At 42.7% G+C, this 11,169-nt stretch overlaps 1 protein-coding gene and 1 long non-coding RNA gene across 2 annotated transcripts; one reads left to right on the top strand and one right to left on the bottom strand.

Moving 5' to 3' along the window:
• Positions 1-1,348: 1,348 nt before the first annotated feature.
• On the bottom strand, positions 1,349-6,914 carry ccdc97 (coiled-coil domain containing 97). The gene is made up of 7 exons (XM_053852852.1): positions 6,607-6,914; positions 6,024-6,194; positions 5,784-5,943; positions 5,532-5,620; positions 5,290-5,452; positions 4,080-4,200; positions 1,349-3,818 (listed from the first exon to the last, which is right to left on the bottom strand). The coding sequence occupies exons 1-7, from the start codon at positions 6,745-6,747 to the stop codon at positions 3,713-3,715; spliced, it is 951 nt and encodes a 316-aa protein (XP_053708827.1). The 5' UTR covers positions 6,748-6,914; the 3' UTR covers positions 1,349-3,712.
• Positions 1,411-5,747, top strand: LOC128751660 (uncharacterized). Its single transcript, XR_008413269.1, has 4 exons — positions 1,411-1,468; positions 1,975-2,563; positions 3,376-3,518; positions 4,112-5,747. It is a non-coding gene; the product is annotated as an uncharacterized LOC128751660 (long non-coding RNA).
• Positions 6,915-11,169: the final 4,255 nt, after the last annotated feature.

An 11,169-nucleotide genomic window follows, 5' to 3' on the forward strand; every position in this document is an offset into this window, starting at 1 on the left:
GTGCTATTTGGAAATCAATTGAAGAAATGGATCTATAAGAGTTAAGAAGCCACCCAGAACACCTGACAACTGTGAGTACAAGAAAGCAACTTCCTCCTCTAGAGAGAAGATTCTGACCGAGGCAAGTCACTGAAGATACACATTCATAGCAGTAATTGTAACAAAACATCATATTGGAGTAAAACAAAAATAACATTCGCAGTAAAGATCAATTTCCTCTCTGTTGAGTTTTGGCCTGGTCAATATTTCCTCTCTCTTCGCTCCAAAAATAAAATGCAGTCTTCCAGGTTCCCGATCGCTCTGGACTGTTGCTTGTCTCTCTGGGGACATCAACAGTAAACATGTTCATCCAGAGCCTCACACGGCCTTATTCCCGTCACAAAAGCAGGTCACGTTCTTTGGTGTGACGTGAAACTCTTATGAACCCATGCACAAGTTTCCCAGGAGCTGGGTTTGCTTGCATGAATGAATGGTTACTTCACTCTCCTCTCACACATTGTACATGTGTTACATGACAAATTATATGACATTTGTGTAACTATTATATCACATGGCTTTACAATTGTTACATAGCATAGAGTACAGTAAAAAAATTCCATTATAAAGATTGAAAAAGAGCAGAGTGACAGTTTTACTGGAACAAGATTAAAGGTCAGGAGTCTTAACTTCACATGCTGACATGGATTGACTCCTGCAGGAATGGGTTGAGAGAGGAGTGGGTTGAGGATGTCCAGAACCTGGGTGGTCACGCTTACCCAAGATGAGCTTCCACTTTTGTTAAGAGTTAGTTTAGCTGCACCCAACAGAGGAGCAGAAAATCCAGGAAAGACAGGAGTGCATCAAAGCAGAGAGGACCATGGACACCAGCTGTAGACCAGAGAGGTTTCAGGTTGAGGAGCTGGAGAAGATGACATTCGCAGAGTGGAGGAAAGAGGAGGAAAAGGCTGCAGAAAGAGAAATGAAATTCTTCAGGGTTCCCTTGTCCCCAGCATCAGCATTGTGGTGGTGACAATGTGTGTGTTGATGGACATCAGACGCCAGTGGAAACCGCTCCGATGCTTTGCATGAACAACCGTAGTGATGCCGGCACTCAGGTTATGAAACTTCACTGGAACTCTCCCAAATAGCTTCACATCACTGAACACTAAAAATAAAACCAGAACCAGAAAAGTTTCATTCCACTTGAGATCAACAGAATAAGAGCCCCAGCATAACATCCCTGTATCCATCGTGCCACATGATCGGTTTTATTGAAACAAAACAAATTAAACAATTACAATTGTCTTAACAGACTTTCCTGAAACAATAACTTCACCGCTGGGCAGTAGGTGATGCATGAGTTTGGCAAGTTTTACTTTCACTGTCACGCATTTTTCATACAAATCTGGTTGGAGTGCAGCCGCAGTTTCCGTGTGATCCACGTCTACGATGGAGCGCGACAACATTCAAGACGCAGAAGTCGAAAAAGGTGAGTTTAAAATGAGCTCACAAGTGAAGCGTTCAGATGTCTCATCTGCCTGACAGACTTTAGAATTATAGTCGGAACATGTTCAGGTCACAAACTTTGTGACATTGTTTCAATGCTCAGTGACTATCAGCAGTAAACCTGTGCGTGGAGTTGTCATGTCATGATCCTGTTCTGCTATACTATTGCCACCTTTCATGTCACTTTGGAAGTAAACTTTACGGAAAGAATTCAATGACTGTCAGGAAATGTCGACAGCGGTGGGGAGTAACGTATACTATTCACTCCATGACATTTTTTAAAGTAACTTTTTGGATAAATTATACTTGTACAGTAAGAGTAGATTTAACGCAAGACGCTGTGTTTTATCAGTAACAGAGCTGAGTTAGTCTCAGGCCTCTTAGCCATGTCATCCAGTCAAGGACAGGTCTGTCCACAAACCGACTGAGTAGAGCTGTGGTTTTACAACTCCTTACTATGGTAAAACACAGAACATCTCTGTTTCTCAGGTCCTCTGAGGATCCTGCTTCTTGGCAGAAGCGGCGTGGGGAAAAGCGCCAGTGGAAACACCATTCTCGGGAGAATGGTGCAGAGTTGTAAAGAGTTTTGTGCCGTATATTCTGAAACAAAGCACCGTATTTCTGTGTCTTTTACTTTGAAGCCAGCGTCTTGTATCTATTACTGCAATGTCCGCGCAATGTTGAATTGTGGATTTGCGTTTTGGCGCGGGCTTGACCGCGGTAAAACACCGCGGCAGATCGACGCGCGTGTTTCCTACTGTCAAGGAACACATCACGATGGGGGCGTGTGATGCTGAACAGTTGCTGGCAGCGCAAAATACGAGGGAGGATCTGGTAGAGAAACCAGGCGGACTTTACTTTCGATTCTCAGTGGATCGCCAAACACGACTACAGTGACAGCTATGGTTCTTCTGGCGCTATGTGAGCCCAGGTCATGAGACAACAAACTCAATGGCGAGTAAAAGAAAATGTGACGGCGAAAACGGTGATGGAGAGGAGCACGAATGGACTTGTATTCCGGTTTCTATCAAGAGTCTCGTTTATATCGGAGGCGAGAAGGACGTCAGTAGAAGCGAAGGTAAGGCGTGGAGTCATGAACATTATTGGTTTCATACAGCGTTACTACTATCTATGTTCTGTACTCACAGTTGTGAGTGTAAAGTTGGCTGTCAAAAGACCGGGTGCGACTGATTCCATCTAGAAAACGGTCATGAAAATGTTGTATTTTAGGATTTTAAAAAGAAAGCGAGAAAAGGAAGAATAGTTACAAATGGTTCAAGAATATTTAAATTCAAATGCTATATATTCTGGAACAAAATGATGTAGAAAACCTTAAATTTATCCTAAAGTTTAGAACCACATATGAAAAAGGCTGTACAATATTTGGAAAGCAACACTTTTCTCAATTAAAACATGTAAATATTAAGGAATTTACAAAGCTCTTAATGTCTCTTCATGAAGTTATTATATATATTATAATATGTATTACATTATATATACACGATAAATCCAAATGGAGAGATTAAAAGATTAGTGAGTACTTTTTTCTATAAAATAAAAAGCACTGTCAATGAATCACATTGTTTACATCAGAAACTTGAAGCCACAGAGGAGCATCTCTGGAGTTCCTGAACTTAAAAGTGATTTGATAAAGGCCAGATAAACACAGTCAGAAGACTGCAAGTGGCACACAGGCCACACATTGTCATGGTTGAGGTGCATCTGAAATAAATAAGAGGTGCATAAACAAATACAGAGGAGTAATTCAAGTGATATATGTGATGATTTTACATGAATCAGAGCAACAATAACCAACTATTAATCCGGTAAAACAGGTGTTTTATGATGGCAGAAGGCGGTGATCGGCTGAACCAGTTTTTTTGTCAACAGTGAAAGAGGAGCTGTTGTGCCCAGGCAGTTGGTGTGAACCTCTGAATGTTGAGAAGGACGAAGATGAAGAGAGCTCATCAGACGACGTCATCTTTGTGTGTGAAACAGGCCCGAGGATTGATTTGACAAAGGAGACATGCTGAGTAAGCTACATGAGGGAGGAAGATTCGGCAGGAATGTTTGCAGTACTTGAGCAGAGGAACTGAGCCTACGACTGGAACCCGGTCACATGAGATGTCAAAGCTGTTGTCTTGGGACCAACATCACATTTATTATTAAAAACAAAACATTATTGCTGAACTTAACACAATAATTTTGACCAGCTTGACCACACCCATTATTCTGTCATAAACTCCTCCTCCTCATCTTCATCAAAGTACTTCTCCTCCTCATCTCTGTTGACGATGTCCAAGTTGTCGTAGTCAGGGTTCTCGTCCACTTCGCTGTGAGACACAATCATTACTTCACACTGGCTTCGACAACATGGTTAAAACAGTGGTGCCGACGTTACACTGAGGACAGAATGCTGAGCCCAAATATGAAAGATGAGCACTTGAATGTATCACTATGACAACTCCATCATAACCTGCCTTTGTGACCGATGCAAGTCTGTTGACTCGCGAGTAATGCATGTCGACAGATTTTTCTCCACCTCAACCTAGCCACTTTGTGTTGGATACATATTTTCAAAGATTGATTCTAACCTGTAGTTAAAATCTTTGTCTTTTCCATCCAGGAAGCGTTGGTGCATCTGACTGATGAACTCCTCCCGCAGCAGAGACTTCTCCTCAGAGTTTGGCTCCCAAGTCTTCTGCTCAGTCTCTTCTTGAGTGGTGGCACGAATACACAGACACTCACACTTAATATTTGTAATCCTTTAAAACGTGACAAACATCGGACAAAATATATGAAATGTTTTGTCGGAATGTCCCAATACCACTGAGTACGAGAACTGACATTTGAGTACTTGCTGATACCGAGTACAGATGCGAGTGACTAATAATACCAAAGATTGAGCTCCATAAATGATAGAAGCAGACGCACGCCACGCATGGCGAAGCACCTACCTACCAACCATACATAGTTGACAGCCCTGGAAAAACCTGTGATTCACTGAATCTGCAGAATGTAGCTCGGGAACCCTGCAGTTGGTATCACAACCGCGAAATAGGCCAGTATCGAGTACTGATAGTAGTATCGGGACATCCCCAGAACAACCCCCAGAACAGAAAAAAAAAATTATATTTTTTACTGAAAATATATATATCAAAATATGTGGAAAATTTTGGCACTAAATGTGGCCGGCTATTTAGAAATCAAATAAAGGGATGGATCTAAATCGTTTTAATCGTTTCCTGCTATATTATTTGTGCAGAGTCATCTTGTTTCTGGCATTCATTTGTTTATAGAAGTGAGAGGGCAAAAGAAAGGTACTCCTCCTCTCCCTTTCGCTCATTGTACATGCACATTTTAACCAGTCACATGCTATTTTGTGGAAAAAAAGAGAGAAGTAAGACAGTAACAAGAGTCCAACAGTGGACAATTGGACTCTTGTTACTGCAGAGTCATTTTGTTTCTGGCATTCATTTGTTTGTAGAAGTCAGAGGGCAAAAAAAGGTACTCCTCCTCTCCCTTTCACTCATTGTAGAAGCACATTTTAACCAGTCACATGTTATTTTGCTGAAAAAAAGAGAGGAGTAAGACAGTAACAAGAGTCCAATAGTGATTGCTGCCAACAAGTGTTGACGGTTTGTGGTGGTGGGGACAAAATGACTCGAAAAAAGGCAGGGGGTGAGGGGTGCAGCCCCCAAGCTCTTGCATATGATCATTGTTTTACGTCCATCTTTAAGATGTTTACAGATATCGAGAGTCAAAACAAACAGATCTACTCACTCATGACAAACCAATACCAACCTTCGACGTCATCTTCCTCCTCCTCTTCCACCTCGTCCTCTCTCTCCTGCTCCTGCTGCAGACGATCCTGAATGAGTCGCTCGTCGTAAGAGTTAAGAAGCAGGCTGGCGAGCCCCCCGGTGCAGCCACCATCCAGCATGGCCTCTTGGGAGCGTTCTAGCACCTGCAAATCCACCAACAACATGACTGAATAACGTGAGAAAGACAAATGAATCTCAGTCTAAAATCCGAGTCCGGCTCACCTCCTCATCGGTCAGGTACTGACCAATGTAATGTTCATACAACAGCGGCTCCCTCTTCCTCATCTGCTCCTCACTGAAGTAATGACCCTCTGCAGGACAGGACAGGACAACACACATTGAATCTCCCTCCTGCTCAAACTGAATATCAACCTGTACTCAACAAGAATTATATAAATGTTAGATGGAGTCTATTTAAATCATGAATCAAAACTGAAAGTAGCTGCAACCACGTCGCAGGAAATCATCTCCTACCCCTCTGCAGGGCGCGGAGGGCAGCGTAGCGGTGGTTGCGCACTCTGGTTCGGTCCGTGTTTCCAGTCGCTCGCCTCTGAATGACCTTGCTGTAGTGCTGCGCTCGAGGGTCTGAGGTGACATGCTCAAAGGCTGTCAGATGTTGTGGCTTCAAACAGGTCTGGGGAACAAAGTTTGTAAACAAAACTAATCGTATGATGCGGTGATGAAGCCTACTTTGATGACATATGAGTCACATACATGATACCTCTCCAGGAACACCAGGGGTTTGCTCCTGTACTGCAGCAGCAGCTCTCGCCTTCGCTCCTGCGTGGTGAGTTCAGCCTCTCCAATCTGCTGGCTCTTCACCAGACTTCCACTCTGGACCACAGCCTCCAGCATGGCAGACACGCTGGCGCTCACCTCCTCCACCTGGCAACAACAACAAATATTACATGTTTGTTTTAAATCCTGCTGTACTTCACAGCATACCTCCATATCCCTTCATTTTATTCTGCTTATCCAAGAATCAATGTCAGGCTTTCCTCAAACCTGTGTCAGGCCCTCTGAGGGACCAGTGTGAATGTCATCCCCTCATGCTCACTGCTCAGCATCCGCAAGTCCTGCTCTCAATACTCACCAAGTCACCTCAACCGAGCAACACTTGTGTTTGAGCCACTCCCGTATCAACACAATACGGTTTATACAACCATTAGGTTCCCTACTTGTAAAACCACTATACACATACAGAGCACTGCAAGGTACTTGACGTGGCACCAGCTATATCCACATTTCAATCGCCATTCCTGGTAGGTAATGAACATTTATTTCGTATACCGTTTACCTCGGAGTCGAGCTGTTCTTGTTTGTGCTCTGGACTGTGCTTCACCGAACATTTCACCGGCTCTTCTGTCAACTTCGGCCGCTCATCCTTCTCAAATTGATTCGCCTGCACCTTGACAGGAGGATCGATTTCTCCCCACATAGTTCACCAGTTCAAAGCTCAAGACCCTACAGAAGTCCAACATACAAAACCCCGCCAGCTCCTTAAATATGGATGTCGCTATGCAATGTTTTATTGTCCAGCGGTACCCATATTAAAATACTTCAAGTTGCCTTGCTCTTCCGCCATAATGGTCCGTCGTTGTTATTGTTCCGACGCAGCGAAAGAAAGGTTCCGCATGGTATAGTAACGACCTCTAGTGGCAAATGCATTAGAATCAGAATCAGAATTTAATTTATTGCCACGGTCAGTGGGGATCCCACCAACTAGGAAAGTGTTTTGGAATAAAGTACTGAAATAAATAAATAAATAAATAAAATACAAATAAAATAAATACAAATAAAAAATAAAATAAAGTAAAATAAAGTAAAATAAAATAAAATAAAATAAAATAAAATAAAATAAAATAAAATAAAATAAAATAAAATAAAAAACAAATGCTGTTCACGAATTTAACAGTCTGACGGTGGAGGTGAAGAAGCTGTTCCTGTGACGGGAGGTTCTGGTCTGGATGGACCGTTGCCTCCTGCCAGAGGCAAGAGGGACAAACAGTCCATGACCAGGGTGAGAAGGGTCGGCCTGCACGTCTCTAGGTCCTGGAGACATACGGGTCCTGAAGAGGTAAATGCTAAAACAAACGTATGCTGAAAAACGATGCGTTTTCTAATGCAAGAAGACAGTATAACTAACGATGTATGTAGGTATGTAAGGCAGCATGTCAGATACAATTAGAGATTTAAGTAACGAAACAAAATGATAGCTGAGTTATGAACTCAAACTGATGATCATAGTATTTATGAGCTAAGTGACAAAAGTTCAAACTGTGAGACACAACTCAAAGGGTATAAATCGATCATAGATTATGATGGATTATGAACAACTAAAAAGAGAAGTAAATAAACAGGAACCAAATAGTATAAAACCGACATAAAGTTTTCAAAATTAAAGTTTCCAAATTATGTATAAATAAACTAAATAAATAGGTTCGGAGTTTAGTCTGAAAATATGTATAAATAATGATAATAACAAAGTCAAAAGACAGACAAACAGAATAGTTTGAGTGACACCAAAATGATGACAAGTGAAAGAATAAATACTACTCTTAATAGCAAAGAGAGGAACCAAGTTGTATCAAGCTCTTTGGTCTGTATTGGCGACGCCACTCATGCTCATGATTTTTTTAACATCAAAATTGCATCATCTCTTGGCAACTCATGCCATCTGGTTCAAAGGAAAATATTTTGTTTCTGAAGCAGCGTGGGTGAGAGGGTGAGTGATTTGGATTGTGTAAACATGTTCCTGCTGTTTCTGTAGGTTTTTTTTTTTAATGCAAATACAACAAGCACTTGAGCGAAAGTGAGAAGTGTGTCTGCCCGTAATGAGTGCCAGAATAAATGTTTGTTTTGTTCCTCTGTCTATATCTGAAGGAGCCGGTTTCGTCTTCCCTGCAGCCGCCGAGGGAAGATGCGGCACCATCCTGCGTCAGCCACTTCCTCGTCATGGAAATCAAAGGGATGTGAATGTTTTCATCTCAGGCTGCTGCAGGACACACACAGAGAGTCGGCAGATACTCCCCTCTGCAAGAAACAGAAATACAGATCTCTGGAAAATGCCGCACACCAAGCTATCGTCTTAACAAGTGTGATAAAAAGTAATCGCATTTATGCAACTGACGCTTGTAAGACAAGTGAGAAGTTAATGTTGCACAAGGAATGAGCTTCTTCATGAGCAGAATTCTTAATATGTAATGTGAGAGGACGGAAGCAAAAGACGAGACAGGGGTCAAAGAAGAAGAAAAAAGCTACAACAATTGATCTCATACTTAAAAAAAAACTCCACTGTCGCAAAACTGTCTCTATATAATTCATCGGCTCTATTCACTGTCATGAGCGCTTCAGCTGTTGCAGTGCATAATGGGACTGCAGTTATTGTTGCTGTTGTAGTGCGCACTAGTGCCAACAAACAGTGACAATGATCGCACATCTCTGTCACACACCCGAGGAGAAAGAGAGAAGTGCTCAGTTCTACGCGTTTGCATGTTCAAAGACCTAGATAAAAGTGCTGACTGGCCAAATGAATTTTCTGTCGATTCAGGCTTTGATCTTGGATTCATCATCATTTCGGGGATTAATGTAAAAGCAGCTACATCCTCCAGACGCAAACCCTGCTTCTGAGCCAGAGGAGCCACAACACAATCATATATATATATGTTTTTATAGAAATGAAAGCTGGTGAAATATGTGTGTCTGTGGTTAATGATACAACTCTCCAACATCTTTTCAAAGAAAGCTACATTGTTGATAATGAGAAATGGGGTAAATGAAAACTTTCCAGTTGAGTAACTTTGATGTGAGAAGGCACCATTTTGACTTCATCTCACCGCAGGCAGTTCAAGTGTTTTCAGCCTTTATTTATTTCTACTTCTGAATAAAAAAAGTTGGATGAATAGTATCTCTCTCCTTTCTGTATAGTTATTTAAAGCAATGTTGGAGAGGCCACATGGTTTGGACATGAAGATGGGAGAGACGTTATTGGACCAAGAATGTTGGAGATGAAGGAGAGGATCCAATGAGGTTCATGATGATTGTGGAGAGATGTGACCAAGGAGGATGGTGAAGATAAGATATAGTATGTGAAGGAGAAGCAGGCTGTCTTGCAGTGAAACCCCTTATTGTAAAACTTGAAAGACGAAGAATAATGTTATTTATGTTTATTTCAAATATGGTTTTGAATATGACATTTTTTTGCTGCTAATATTTATGTTTAAATACTGAATATAAACACTAAATATGAAACAATCCTTAAGGATTCAAATGTGGTCTGCTATATTGCAGTTTATGGCAACAAAAACAGGAACTTTTTTAGCTTTTACAGCCTACAACGTGAATAGCAAAACAACCACAGCAGCGTTGTCATGTAGCGACGCGTGAGCGTTGAGTGAGCGGGGTATTAATGCAGAGAGCTCAGACCCTCTCTCTGCTGTCGGCACTAAACCACCTAAGAAAATCTGCCGTGTCGAGTTTTTACATTAAGTCAAATTTAGTGGAGAGATTTTGGAAGGTGGCAACGGCTCCTGACACTCTGAGAGGTGAATAAAGGTCAGATTCACACAAGCGTGTCGAGCTTTCTTGTCAATGCTTTGATAAACTTGGGCTGTTTGTTCTCATTCTATGAGTCATTAAGGCGACTCGGATGAATGTTTCCGTCTGTAATAAACAGCTGTGCTGCGCATGAATCGGCTCCTCCAGGGATCTGAAGGGTTGTTAGTGCGAATGTTGGCCACTTCCTCTGCTCTAATTTGATTCATGTCATCCTCCGACTCTGATGCCGATTACAATCTCCTTATGCCGTTCCCACCTCGAGATCTCATCACAGCACGGCTCCCAGACCCAACACAAACAACAACACAAATCCCTCTGAATTCAGCGCGCGGCTGATAAACACGTCAGAGCTGGTTTTCATCCAGGAGTGAAGTGAAAACATGTTGGATAGCGGCCTGAGTGGTCCGTCCCGCCTGCAGCAGGACTGCTGGTACCTGCTCAGGCCTCAGTTCACGTGGCTGAACACTGTCACACCGCAGCTACGCTCGCGCTTACACACCCGGGGGACATCCAGCCTCCGTGACCCTTCGCCCGTCCCCCAAGGAGGCTTATTTGGTCTTCCTGAGATGTGTGTGAGGCTGTTGTCGCCCAGAGAACAGGAAAATGATTGAGGAATTGATCGACGTACGGATGAGTGAGGGTGGATTTGGGAGGAACTACAGTAGAACGGGGTGAACAGGAGAGCAAGAAGTTGGAAGGGGAGTCGGGGGTGATGAATGTGAGGTGGCAGCTGAGAGACAAATAGAATAACATAGGAAAGGGTGAGTAACGTGACAACTAGATGCTGATTCAGCATTGTGATCACGTTTGAATTCATCCCATAAAAGGTCTGACGTGGTCACTTGCACCTACGTTGCTCCCTTTCCCAGGAGATCAACCGATCCTGCTCTCCTTTGTCTTTGTTCACAGCTACAGACCATCGCAATGAACGCACTGATATCGCTACTTAAGGCAGAATTTGGGTGTCATGACAACCCTTTAGGCTTTAAGGTTTCCACTATGACTAATCCCTGCGTTTCTGCATAATCATAAGCCTACAGGGAGTCTTTTTTTCGACTCATCCGTGAAGGATAAAGATATTTTCATAAATTCCGCTGCAGCAGAGAAGCGCGTTGTGCCGGAACGCTCGCAGTCGATCCCATTAGCTTCCTCCCTTGACCCGCTGATGTTTGGCCTTTTACAGAGGCTATTTAGTGGACCACTGCCCGCCTGATGCTACTTGATATAAGATGTATTCTTTACAGCAGCGCTGTGTGCATGTGTAGAGGAGCGGAAGTAAGTGTCAGAGGTCACGATGTGAGCA

This window comes from Synchiropus splendidus, chromosome 19, assembly GCF_027744825.2.
Source record: "Synchiropus splendidus isolate RoL2022-P1 chromosome 19, RoL_Sspl_1.0, whole genome shotgun sequence".
NCBI classification, from domain to species: Eukaryota; Metazoa; Chordata; class Actinopteri; order Syngnathiformes; family Callionymidae; genus Synchiropus; species Synchiropus splendidus.